Raw genomic sequence first — 14,000 nt, forward strand, 5'->3', positions numbered from 1 at the left:
TGCTACTATAAATATATAAATATTGTGGTTACACAGCTTCTTGAGTATATGTATGAGTTTCTTTGTAGTGTTTTTCAGCCTTGCTTGACTCCGATCCAGAGAAACAGCATTTTATAATGTGATCTGATTTTTGTGTGTATGTGTGTCTGTACATATATATGTATATTACTGATTTTTTAAAAGTTTTAGCAAAGTTATATTTACTCTTCGTCTGATGCACTTATACCATTTTCCTTCTAAAAATAAATTTTGGTTGAGATTAAATTAATGAGTTGTGACCTACTGTTTAAAATGTTGCTAAAGGGTGTGTTGTGTATGTGTGAAATTCGTCTGTATGTACATAGACATGTCATATTGTTTAAACTAAACATACTCATAAATTGAGAAACGTGTAAGCACGTGTGTGTGTGTGTTTTGTGTGTGTGTGAGCATATTGTTGGTGGAAGGGTTTATTCATCTAGAACTGGACTAGATTTCACCAATTTTTTAAAAAAAATGGTTGTATCTATTTAAATTGGTATGGTCTCCTGAGTGTGAGAACTTAGCCTTTTATCATTGCATCAGTAGTCTTTTAAAGCATTTAGTTGGCACAGAATTGGTAAGTACTCATTGAATTTGTTGTTATTCAGTCGCTAAGTCATGTCCGACTCTTTGTGGCCCAGTGGACTGCAGCCCTCCAGGCTCCTCTGTCCATGAGGATTTCCAGGCAGAAATACGGGAGTGGGTTGCCTTTTCCTTCTCTGGGGTTATCTTCCCAACCCAGGAATTGAACCTGCCCCACCTGCATTGGCAGGTGGATTCTTCACCACCAAGCCACCAGGGAAGCCTGTTTGGTGAATGAAAAGAAGGATTTCATGTTGCTAACTGAATGACTGCCATGTTAAGCAACTACTGTTTTATCAAGGCAATTTTAGGTAAAGTTACAGGGCTTGTTTTATAGAGTGCATGTTCCATTTGTAATTTTGGTTAGACTTTTAAAGTATTTTTAGGGGTTCTTGGTTATATTGTTCAGTTATGATAGTTTATGTTCTAAAGAAAGATACATTGACAAAATTACATTATTTCAATATGTAAGAAATGATTGGGGCTAAAGTTTCCCAAATGATAACACAAGTTTTTTTTTTTCTTCCTTGTAGGAATCAATAAAATGGTTTTTATAGCCTTAAATTAATAAGATTTAAACATCATCTAACATTTACTTATATCTAGCTTTTGCTCAATAGTAATGTAGCCTTTTTAAAAAATATTACTGCTAGCATTATTCTTGCACAAGGCTTGTATACATTTCAGTCCCTTTCTTATCTTTTGTTCTTATAAAAATGCACCACTATACTGGGTACAGCAGTTCTCTACCTGCATGGAGAATTGCATCGTATTATGCAAGTTCATTCAGTCATAGCATTCACATTAGGAAAATCGTGCTATAGAGAAAAATTTCCCTTGGTATTTGGCTGAGGTTCTGGCACATTATTCCCAGGGAAATCATTCTATTTTCACAAAAATCAAGCCCTTCTTGGAGTGTAATTGAAAATTTCTGTTTTCTCGTCATGCTCTGGCCTTTATAGGAGTTACTTTTGAGGAAAGTTAAGATACAGTTGTTTTACAGACCAATATAGGAGCTTGTCTAGAGGAAAAGAAGTGTTATATTTTGATCATCAGAATTTCTTAACATGGCAGTAATGTGCGTTAAGTAGTGCTTTAAAACTTTGGAAATATTTTCCGTACAATCTCACCTAAGTGTTGAGGGCAGCCATTCTAACTCCTTTGGGCAGATGAGAACCTTACAGCTCTGTTACTAGGTCCAGTGTAATTTACACAGCTCACAAGTGGCTGAGTACATGGACAGCAGTGGTCTTTTGACCGCTAACTCATTTTGACTGTTGGTGGTCAAATAGATTCAATAGAGCATGTCCCAGATGTTTGTCTGTTTATAGGTGTCATTTCTCAAATTTAAAAGCAAGATATTTTGACATAAATTGTATACACGTAACCTCTCTCCTAAGGAATTTTTGGGGAAAGTGTTTAGTGTTAACTACATTGAAATTTTTAGCCTTGGTGTTATTTTGTAGATTCTCATCTTTAGATAAAAAGTATGTACTTAAACAGAAAAAAAAACTAAATTTTTTAAAAAGCTTGATTTTTATTAATATCTCTTACTGTATTTTTCATAATCAAGCCATTTAGAAAAATCTTATATATGAGCTTCTGAAAATTTGATATGATTTCCAGATATTACTTTTATTTTCCATTTTACTTTAATTGTACAAGTGATATATGAAGATAACCATGAGAACATTTAAGATTATCAAGAAATAGTACAGTCAAAGGTACAAAGAATAGTACAGCTAAGGCTTGTATCTTACATATTTAGGTGAGTTTCTTTATGGTGTTTGAATCAGTTTTTTGACTCAAAGACTAACATTTTGTAACATACCTCAGTTCATCTGTAACTTTTCTTAATCTCAGGATTATGTCTGGAATTTATTCATGTTGATAAAAGGCTTCTTGAGGCAGTCCTTTTTTTGTCCTATAATTATTAATAGTATTAATTGATAAAAATGTTCCCCTCCTCAAGGTGTTGATTGCAAAGTAGAAGTTGTTTAAAGGGCATTTTCCCCATTACCAGTGAGAGTGTACATATTTTTATGTGTTTATTGGCCACACATTTCTTTTTCTGTGAATTACCCATTTGTATCTTTTTTGTCCATTTTTCTATTTAGGTTCATTGTTTTTTACTATTTTCTGTTTCATTTTAAAAAACCTCTTTGATTTTTACTTGTTGGTAGTCTTTTAAACAATACCCTACACATTTAATACACAACTTACCTTTACTGTGGGCTGTTACTACTCCTGAATCAAATATGCTAGTGAAAAAACTGTTCACATAAAGTAGTTTTAAATTCTTAAGATTTTGGGGGAAGTTCCTAGGAAGGCAAAGTTAGTAAACTGATTAGAGTTTTTGAAGTTTGATTTATAGCCTTTCAGCACAACCAAGACACGTCTTCTTAGCAAGCTGCTGCTTTGCCCTTTGAAAATTTGAGTCCGTGAGTTCTATAACCCTTCGTTACGATTGTATGAAGAACCAGAATGCTTCTTATATGCTGTTATGATATTTTTTTAGTTTTTAATGCTAGCTTTTCTTTGTTTCTTCTCTGTAATCAGGTCCTCGATGGGCTTCCTGGAATATTGGTGTGTTTATTTGCATCAGATGTGCTGGCATCCATAGGAATCTTGGGGTTCATATATCCAGGGTCAAGTCAGTCAACCTAGACCAATGGACGCCAGAACAGATCCAGGTAAACATTCCCCTACAGAGAAATTATTTAAAATGGATTTAAGATTTTTAATCCTTCTTGCATCTAAGGATTAGCATCGATGGTAAAGTAGTATATTGAAATATAGCATTTGCCACATGTAAGATTTGAGTGTTAACTTGAATTGTCAGTTCACAGATGTTTATTTTTTCTTGGTTCTGTAGTAAAGTTCATTTTTAATGTGGTTTTATCTAAAATATTGATTTTGACGTATTTAAAAAATAAATTCTTTTCCTGTGCTGATGAAATTTGCGAGTGTATTTCCGTAGTCTCTTTTGCTTTGCTGTCAGTAGAGGGCGCCTGAGTAAAGACGAAGAGCAAACCACCTCTATCTGCAGCGCTAAGGGGAAGGAAGGGCTTCCTTCTGTGCAGGAGTGGTTGTTCTCCACTCTCAGACAAGTCATAGGAGTTGGAAGACAGCCCATTTAGCCAGTATTCTCATGAGTGGGCTTGTTTCGAGCAGTTTAGCTTTTATACTTTTAAGGGCTTGCCATTTTTCCAGTGTGACATTATTAAATTTTCAAAATCATACTTTCTTATCCTTAAGGTTAATTGCTAATGTAAAAATAATTATTTCTACTGGTTTTATTTATAGTTCACAGTGAAATTATATGACTTTTTCTTATGCGCTTTTCAAACTACTTATAGTCCGCTTGAAGCCTAAATATACAAGTGTATGTAGTTGAACCTCAGTAATCATAAAACGAAAATAACACACAAATTGGCATGGATATGTGAAGTAAGGGTAGAAAGAATAGAGTAGAATGCTGGGAGAGAGTGATCATTTAAAAAAGGTACATAGACTTGGTTAAAGTACAGCTTCTATACTGAAGACATTTATGCCAAAGTAAATACTAGATGTAGCAAAAATTTAAATATTAAAAAACTAAACCTCAAAAATACTCAAAGGAAAAAAATAGAGATCTTTGGGCCATAAAGTCAAGCATAATTAATTAGTTTAATCTTAAGTTAGTTTTTTAACTTTTTGTTGGCTAGAATATAAAAGGATATATGAAACTGTGTCTTTTCGAGATCCTTGAGAAAATTTACTTATATCAAGGAAGCAGAGCTTTTTGAACATTTCATTTTAAGGCAGTGTTCTTAGTAACATCTCTGTAGTAACTATGGTAACAGATTTTCATGAGATTGTTTCTTAAGTTGTCTTCAAGAAAACATGAAGTGTAGCTTGAAAATGTCACTTGAGTTTGTAATGGTTGTGAAGATAAAGAACACTCAAGACCAAATGTGTTGCCTTTTTAATGGTTCATTTCAAACCAAGGAGAAAACATGGAATCCCTAGACAGTTAAATTCTCCAGAAATATTATTTTTCTCAACTAGGCTGTTGAAAGGAACTGAGGTTGTTGGAGGTGGACAGCTGTTCTTTTCTAGTAGTTTAGGGCATAACTTCCCAATCGGCACTACAGTTACTGGTTTTCTGGGGGATAGGTTATAAAGCAAGATACGGTTTATTAAATATGTAAAGATCTTGAAAGCAGTTATTAAGTAGTGTACAGTCTTTGAAGTTATATTTGAACACTGTTTGTATGTCAGCTTCTTCAAATAAGGATTATTAGTTCTGAATGCCAGACTTTTGACGAGTACTTCTCATAGGGGATGTGCTGTGTATCTTCCTAAGCCTTGGGGCACCTCCTGCAGCTGAGGAGGGTGAAGTTAGAGGGCATGCCTGCAAAGTCTAGTTGAGAAGACAGTGAGGCTCACTTTAAAGAAAAGAAGGGTGAGGAAACCCAGTCACAAGGACAGCTGAGCCCTAGGTATTCCTGTGTGGGCGTTGGCAGTGCTTGCAGGCAGACCAGAGTTGTTCTTTAAAAATCAGTTCTGGACTGCTGTGTGCTGAAGAAGAAAGTGGTTGGCAAAGACCCCGAGGCTCCATACTGATGAGGCAAGCTTTGTTTTAAGACAGCTGCTTCTGGAGAGGCCGTGGAACAAGGTGACTGAGAAAGCTGTCTGTGGAGTCCGACTCCGGGGTGGCGCCGGGCGGTCCTGACCCGGCGTCTTGCGGCAGGTGCCTCGGTGCCCGCATCTGTGAGGGGAGGCGGTCCCAGTGCCCTCCGGCGGGGCCATGAGGTGATGTGGGTAAAGCGTTGGTAACACTAGTGGGCTCACTTGTGACTGAAGTAGAGCTGATTTACGGTGCTGTGCTGTTTTCAGACTGGCGCATCTTGCACACTCCGTCACGCTGGCTTATCAGTTGCTAGTAGGATTAGTCTGTTTGGTTAGCTGTGCAAAATCCTCAATATTGCTGCGTTGAGGATCTTTCCAGTCTCTTTTTTTCCCTTTGGCCGCTGCCCTATGGTCTATGGGATCTTAATCCAACTTTCGCTTTTTTTTTAACTTAAAAAAAAATGAAGTAGATTAAAAAATGAGGTATAATTACAGAGCAAATACAGATAGAGGTGTGTTTTATGTGCCTTGGGAAAGGTCTGTACAGGTGTTCACCCGTGTTCTTGGGGAATGGTCCAGGACCCCTTCATGTATTGAAATCTGGATTCTCAAGTCCTTTACCTAAAATGGTGGGGTTCGAGGGTATGATATTATATATACGTCATATACAGTGTCTGTGGGAGTCAACTTTTTGGGCATCTGTCATAGCTGTGTTAGAATTGCTGTATGCTTCCTTTTAAAAGAAAATAATTTATCTACCAAAACTTATTAGTATGGAAATAAGAGTTATTCAACTTAAATTATAATAAAAAATTGTTTTGAATTGTGATTCATAGATTAAATGTCTTTGGTCTTGGGTTTATTGTTGGGTACTTCTCAAATTTTTGGAAAGGATCAATGTGTTAATACTTTTATAAATAGTATAGCTTTTATTTTTAGTTTTCTACTTGTTCATTAATCCCAAGTCTTGATTCCCTTTTCCCCTCATTATTTAAAAGTTCTTAATTATTCATTTTCATTGTCTTTATTGAAGGAATTAAAATGAAGACTACACTAAACAGCAAGGTCCTAGTGTAACACTGTATTCAATATCCTGTAAGAAACCACAATGAAAAAGAATATGAAAAAGAATATATACGTGTGTGTGTGTGTGTGTGTGTGTGTGTGTGTGGTAACTGAATCACTCACTTTGCTGTGCACCAGAAAATAACATTGTAAATCAACTGTACTTTCATTAAAAAATAAAAAAGAAAAGAGGATGAAAAAAGAATAAAGTTTCTTGGCTCACTTTGTAGAGTTGTGTAAATTGTGCTGTCTAATGAAACATCCTAGTGAGACTTTGTCCACATTGGAAAGTATACTCCGTGCATCTGGTGTTTTTATTGGTAACTTTGGACCACTTTTCGTACTTTATGTGTCTGTAAATCTTTCAGTTATCTTCTCGCACATGTTCCTTGTTTGGGACTTACTGGTGACATTTGTTGATAAGGTGTCAGTACTTGGCACTTGCGGGGGAACCCAAGCTCACACGGCTGCAGTGTACAGTGTACACGTTTCTCAAGTGCGTCCAGTCTCCGCAGGCACGGTACGCTTGCCTTCAGCGTTCTGTAGGCACTTCCCCCGTGTCTTTATACCTCGCCCGTTTGTGCTGTAGCTTTGACCACGCTTTGGACGAGAGGGAGAGGTCTTTGAGCTGAGCTCTCCTCACGTCACTGTTTACTCTTGCATCAGAAGAACAGAAGCTTCCATCGCTCTCGTCTTCTGTCCACCCTCCTCCGAGTAGTTCTGCTCTGACTTCAGCAGCTGGTTCTCCTGTTCTAGGGCCAGAGTGGAGGAAGGAGGTGGGTGCTGGTTTCTTTGCCTTTATTTTCATTCTCAGCTTCCTTTCTGCTTTTCTAGCTAATTCAAGAAACTATTTTCATTTGGAGGCATCTTTAAACTCTTTCCTCCTCTTTGAAACCTGCTGTCTTGCCCCCATCTTCCACAGAAGTTTTGCTTGTACCCTTTGAGCCTTGACAGACAGCCCTCAACCCTGCGATGCCAGTTCACTCACTTGTTCACCAGTGAGCGTTCACCAGTGAGCGTTCACCAGCCGCTGTCCTCCAGGGACTTGCCCTGACCTTCTTGGAGAATTGGATTTCTTGAGCAGGGTCTCTCCCTCCTGTCTCTCTCCTTTACCTGACTGGCCTCTGCTGACTCGTCTTTACTATGCCCCTCTGCTGGGTCTGTGCTCACAAAGAGCGCAGTGAACGCGTGTGGCCATGTCCGTGCCACCCACGTGGTCCCTGCTTCCCTGACACTCCTCCCTGCCTTCCTGAAGCTTTCTCTGTGTAAGAGAATCTAAACTTACTGTCCCTCATCCTCGATTTTGTTTCATTATTTAGTCGCTGTGTTTTTTTCTTTTTTGTTTTAACTCTTTTTCTGCTTTTCCCTTCTGCTGGAGCCGTTATGTGGTTTTGTCTTTAGCCTTTTTGCCCGTTTGTCTTGCTCCAAGGGAAAACTCGGTTACTCTCATGAGTTCAGTTGTTATTTTTCTGTGCAGATGACTTCCCCCTCTTTCCAGTAGTGACCTCTGAATCAGTTCTTTTAGATTTTCTATTTGAAACCTTTGGTACTCATGGATTTATCACACCTTAAACGTTGGATATCCTTCACTTCAGTTCAGTTCAGTCGCTCAGTCGTGTCCCACTCTTTGTGACCCCATGGACTGCAGCACGCCAGGCCTCCCTGTCCTTCAACAACTCCCGGAGCTTACTCAAACTCATGTCCATCGAGTCAGCGATGCCATCCAACCATCTCATCCTCTGTCGTCCCCTTCTCCTCCTGCCTCAGTCTTTCCCAGCATCAGGGTCTTTTCCAATGTGGATATCCTTAGCATGAAGTAATTGGTAATTTTCCCAAGTATGCTCGGTGAGGCTGGAGTTAGCCCAGTAGGTTGATTCCATGGCACTGGAATTTTAGCATGGCTGTACATTATCTGTTCATATTTGTATTTCAAGAACTCTTGTGAAGTAATTAAAAATCTTGTTGCCTTGTGAAAAATGCTTTCTATAAAACAAAGAAAGCCAACTGCTAATGCTATGATAGACTTTAAGAGAAAGGAATAGATAGGACCAGGCATGGAGTTTTTTTTGCTAGATAACATGATACGTTTGAGTAGAATAAAGAGCAGAATATCAATAACCATTGTTCTTTAACAGTATCAATGAAGCCTAGGTGTTTTATACAGAAACAGGAAAAAAGGATTTATGAAACTCTTTCAGTATTTTAATATGGGAAACTTTGGTCACAGTCAGGAATTAATGTGTGCACTTATAAATGTTAAGATTGGTAGGTGTCTTTTTGCCTGTAGCTTGATCCATCTAAAATGTAAACCATCATCTGGTTGTCTTGAATGGCTTTCTTTCCTGTGCCTTTGTTTTCCATCAGTTCTTAATTTTTTCATTGCTTCTGTTGCTTTCCATTTTTTGTCCTTTTTTCCCATTGTTCCTTTATACTTGTAAATTTCCAAAAATATAGCCACCATAGGAAGTCTGACTTAAGCTATTGTGTATGGAGGTTCCAAGGTAATATATGCTGAAACTAGAAGGCAGTACTTTTCAGTGCTCAGACTGTTCCAAACTGAAATGAGTTGCCTTTGGAGAAGAGTGAGTTCGCCGTCACTGGGATGGTGTGTGCAGAGGCTGGACACGCACCTGGAGATGTGGGTGGGGTTCATGCCTTGGATGGCGGGTGAGGAGCAGTTTCAGTGACTGCTGTCTCTTCCGTTTTTGAGACTTTTGGATGGTATGCTCAAATCGTGTTTGGTTGCCACAGCAGTTCAAAAATCATTTTCACTATATGTGTTAGAATAAAAACGACACACATTACAGATGTGATTCAACTTTTTCCAAGAGTCAAATTCTACCCTAAAGGATAAGACTTTTCTGAAATCTCCAATAACTCAAAAGAATGTGACAAGATTCTTGGGTTAAGTCACAAAGACAGGTTCTAAAAATGTTTTGGATAAACTTTTTTGCTCTTCTTATTTTCTTTCATAAGGAGAAAATCACTAGCTAAATGCATATAGATTTCTCTGATAACTGTCATTCCCAAAGAAACCTACTATAGGGTAACTGGGTGCAGCCTTTAGTTTAATTTATGTCATAACATTGACCTGCTTGTCTTCATTTAAATTTTTGGTTTTTTTAGAAAAGGATTTTTCCTGAGGAAGCTAAAATCGTGGATTTCTGTTGATCGCCATCAGTAAGCTTTACGGTGTTCTGTCAGCTCAGCTTGAATTCCTAATCTGGCCAAATCAGAGAGAATAGGCAAAAGGGACTTGACAGTTACTTTAACTACTTCAGGGTAGCTGGAAAAGCAACTAAAATGACAGGCAGTTCTCATGTCCTGGTCATGCCGTGTGCGTCTTCAGTGGTGAAATAGGTGTGTGAGAGATTGAAGAGGCGGGAGGTGATAGTGGCTGGGGTGAAAGTGACTGAGTACACTGAAGAAGTTTTTTCCTCCTCGACTTTCTGACATAGTCTGTTTTGGATGAAGTTATGATAAGTTTTATTCCTTGAAAGCATATTGATTTTGTGAAATAAGATGATTTGCAGTTGATGAAACCAGTCTGCTCTGAGCTCCCTCTGCAGTCTTTAATAGAATGGAAACCTGGAACTAGACTATTGTGGACAGCTGAACCTTAAGTTTTACTTGAATCGTGAGGTTGCACAGGTTGGTTTTACTGGGACAGGATCCAAGAATGTATCAGATTGATCCTTTCTCTGAGCCTGGTCTTAGCTGTTAGTGAGTAATTGTCAGTTCATTGCACAAAAAAAAAAAAAATGACATTATGACAGTATTTTAAGTCTTTAGATTCAGGTGAAATCAGTTATTATGTTTTCCTGGGAGCTCTGCAGGGGAGAAAGATGCATTAAATAAGACATTATTAACACTAATTGTACCTTTTTTTTTTTTTTTTAATAAGGCTATCAGAAAATGTAAAACCCTGTAACTGGCTCATTTTCTGTTTCACAGTGGTGGTTAGATGTGGTGTTTGCCTGAAGCCACTGCAGCTCTCTTGCTAGATGGTTGCATGACTGTCTTCTTCAGTACTTTTATGTTTGACCTGTCTCTGTCTTGAAACATAGGAGGTTTCTTTTAGACAGGAAATGCCTGCATGTGATATGTTCTTTTAATGTATAGTTTCACATTTTTTATTTCAGTCACATTAAGAAAATTTTTTTGTATTCCAGTGACTTTTTAAAAATAAAGTTTTTAGTATCCTGTTTCCTTGTTTGAGTTTCATTTTTCATTGACCCTCTCACCTGGATTTGGGTCTTCATTGCCTGGCACTAATATTTGTCACTTTCTCTTAGATACTTTTCATTACTTTTTATTTCCATTAAGTTTTCTTTTTTTCTTCTTTTGCCTGTCCAGAGTTCTACCATTATTTGCTGTGTTTATTTGTTCTGATGATCTATTTAATTTCATATCCATTTTTGAATTTTTTAAGAACTTCTGATTCTTTCCTGAGTTTTTGTTTTAATTCTGTGTGTTTCTGATTTCTGATTTAGTTGGTCTTTCATAACATCATGTGTCTTTGGACTCATTTATATATTCTTTGGTATCTTGTATTTATAGCTTTTAGTTTGTTCTGATTAGTAGTCTGTGGTTTTGATCTGTTTTCTGGGCATATTTGTTCTTGTGTGGCTTCACTGTTAGAGACACTGTTCCACATCTTATTCTCCTGACAACTTTTTATGAGATTTGACCTTGATTATTTTCTGTTGATCATTTTTATGTGACATTGGTTTTTCATTACCTTTAAAAGGAATTACTATTCAAAATAGCTTTTCTAACCACACAGACCTGTCTCTTCAGTTGTTTTCATGTTTAAAACAGAAAGCCACTTGTTCTCTCCCACTTTTATCTGAACCTTCTCTTCCTTTATCTCCGTGATTCCTGTCCTGCTCCATTTGGAATCATTTCCCAGGAGTTTTGCTCAGTGTGGGGCCCTATCCTGACAGGGAGATTCGGTGGTTCTTGTGGAGTCTCTCCCAATTCCCAGCTCCTTGGACTTCCTTGCTGTTGGGATGGGTGAAATCCCTCTCAGCTTCCTGTACCATCTTCATCTTGGTTCACAGTAATCTCCAGTGTGTATGTCTCCACTGTCTTAGTCTTCTGTTCTCAGATCCACTCAACACCTCATTAGGTGTTGCGGGCACATCTGCTGGTCATTATGCCTCACCCCTGCTGCTGCTGCTAAGTCACCTCAGTCGTGTCCGACTCTGTGCGACCCCATAGACGGCAGCCCACCAGGCTCCTCTGTCCCTGGGATTCTCCAGGCAAGAACACTGGAGTGGGTTGCCATTTCCTTCTCCAATGCATGAAAGTGAAAAGTGAAAGGGAAGTCTCTCAGTCGTGTCCGACTCTTCGCTACCCCATGGATTGCAGCCTACCAGGCTCCTCTGTCCATGGGATTTTCCAGGCAAGGGTACTGGAGTGGGGTGCCATTGCCTTCTCCGATGCCTCACCGCTACCTAATGGCATCTTGGGATTTGTGAGTTTCTTCCATTACTACATTCACTGTAAATATTGTGCGTGGGATTTGGTTTCTTTAATCTAGTACTTCTTTCTGTGTTTTTTGTTTTTTGGTAAGGAGCTTCTTGAAACTTCAAAAGCCATCACTGCTGTTACAGCATTCCCACGACAAAGCAATATTTAGTAGAGTAAAATTGCCATTAAAACAGTTAATTTGAAGCACTCCATGATTTAATCACATTTCACCTGTGTGTGTTAGAACATTGTTTAACCTCTCAAAAAAAATTTTTTTTCCTGCCTCAAAAACAAACCACTAGACTATAAAAACAAAATCCATTTAAATAATAGCTGGGAGAATAGCATGATTGTCGGGACATCTCTTCCAGTGGCTTTTTTTTTTTTTTCCCCATTTATTTTTATTCGTTGGAGGCTAATTACTTTACAATATTGTAGTGGTTTTTGCCATACATTGACATGAATCAGCCATGGCTTTACATGTGTTCCCCATCCCGATCCCCCCTCCCGCCTCCCTCCCCATCCCATCCCTCTGGGTCTTCCCAGTGCACCAGCCCTGAGCACTTGTCTCATGCACCCAACCTGGGCTGGTGATCTGTTTCACCCTTGATAGTATACTTGTTTCAATGCTGTTCTCTCTGAACATCCCACCCTTGCCTTCTCCCACAGAGTCCCAAAGTCTGTTCTGTACATCTGTGTCTCTTTTTCTGTTTTGCATATAGGTTTATCGTTACCATCTTTCTAAATTATGTATATATGTGTTAGTATACTGTATTGATGTTTTTCTTTCTGGCTTACTTCACTCTCTATAATGGGCTCCAGTTTCATCCATCTCATTAGAACTGATGCAAATGAATTCTTTTTAATGGCTGAGTAATATTCCATTGTGTATATCTACCACAGCTTTCTTATCTATTTGTCTGCTGATGGGCATCTAGGTTGCTTCCATGTCCTGGCTATTATAAACAGTGCTGCGATGAACATTGGGGTACACGTGTCTCTTTCAGATCTGGTTTCCTCAGTGTGTATGCCCAAGAGTGGGATTGCTGGGTCGTATACCAGTTCTATTTCCAGTTTTTAAAGGAATCTCCACACTGTTCTCCATAGTGGCTGTACTAGTTTGCATTCCCACCAACAGTGTAAGAGGGTTCCCTTTTCTCCACACCCTCTCCAGCATTTATTGCTTGTAGACTTTTGGATAGCAGCCATTCTGACTGGTGTGTAATGGTACCTCATTGAGGTTTTGATTTGCATTTCTCTGATAATGAGTGATGTTGAGCATCTTTTCATGTGTTTGTTAGCCATCTGTATGCCTTCTTTGGAGAAATGTCTGTTTAGATCTTTGGCCCATTTTTTGATTGGGTCATTTATTTTTCTGGAATTGAGCTGCCGGAGTTGCTTGTATATTTTTGAGATTAATCCTTTGTCTGTTTCTTCGTTTGCTATTATTTTCTCCCATTCTGAAGGCTGTCTTTTCACCTTGCTTATAGTTTCCTTTGTTGTGCAAAAGCTTTTAAGTTTCATTAGGTCCCGTTTGTTTATTTTTGCTTATATTCCCAATATTCTGGGAGGTGGGTCATAGAGGATCTTGCTGTGATTTATGTTGGGGAGTGTTTTGCCTATGTTCTCTTCTAGGAGTTTTATAGTTTCTGGTCTTAAATTTAGATCTTTAATCCATTTTCAGTTTATTTTTGTGTATGGTGTTAGAAAGTGTTCTAGTTCCATTCTTTTACAAGTGGTTGACCAGTTTTCCCAGCACCACTTGTTAAAGAGGTTGTCTTTTTTCCATTGTATACCCTTGCCTCCTTTGTCGAAGATAAGGTGTCCATAGGTACATGGATTTGTCTCTGGGCTTTCTATTTTGTTCCACTGATGTATATTTCTGTCTTTGTGCCAGTACCATACTGTCTTGATGACTGTGGCTTTGTAGTAGAGTCTGAAGTCAGGCAAGTTGATTCCTCCAGTTCCATTCTTCCTTCTCAAGATTGCTTTGGCTATTCGAGGTTTTTTGTATTTCCATACAAATTGTGAAATTATTTGTTCTAGTTCTGTGAAGAACACCCTTGGTAGCTTGATAGGGATTGCATTGAATCTATAGATTGCTTTGGGTAGTATACTCATTTTCACCATATTGATTCTTCCAATCCATGAACACAGTATATTTTTCCATCTATTTTGTTCTCTTTGATTTCTTTCATTAGTGTTTTGTAGTTTTCTATGTATAGGTCTTTTGTTTCTTTAGG

General features: G+C 38.3%; 1 protein-coding gene across 5 annotated transcripts in view; it reads left to right on the top strand.

Moving 5' to 3' along the window:
- Nucleotides 1-14,000, top strand: part of SMAP1 (small ArfGAP 1) — a 160,492-nt gene that overhangs the window by 52,429 nt on the left and 94,063 nt on the right. For all 5 annotated transcript variants that reach the window (XM_061131855.1, XM_061131856.1, XM_061131857.1 and 2 more), the window contains exon 2: nucleotides 3,163-3,296. In XM_061131855.1, the coding sequence (XP_060987838.1) occupies nucleotides 3,163-3,296 (134 nt within the window). The remainder of the gene's footprint in view (nucleotides 1-3,162; nucleotides 3,297-14,000) is intronic.

This window comes from Dama dama, chromosome 28 (assembly GCF_033118175.1).
Source record: "Dama dama isolate Ldn47 chromosome 28, ASM3311817v1, whole genome shotgun sequence".
In the NCBI taxonomy this organism is placed as follows: Eukaryota; Metazoa; Chordata; class Mammalia; order Artiodactyla; family Cervidae; genus Dama; species Dama dama.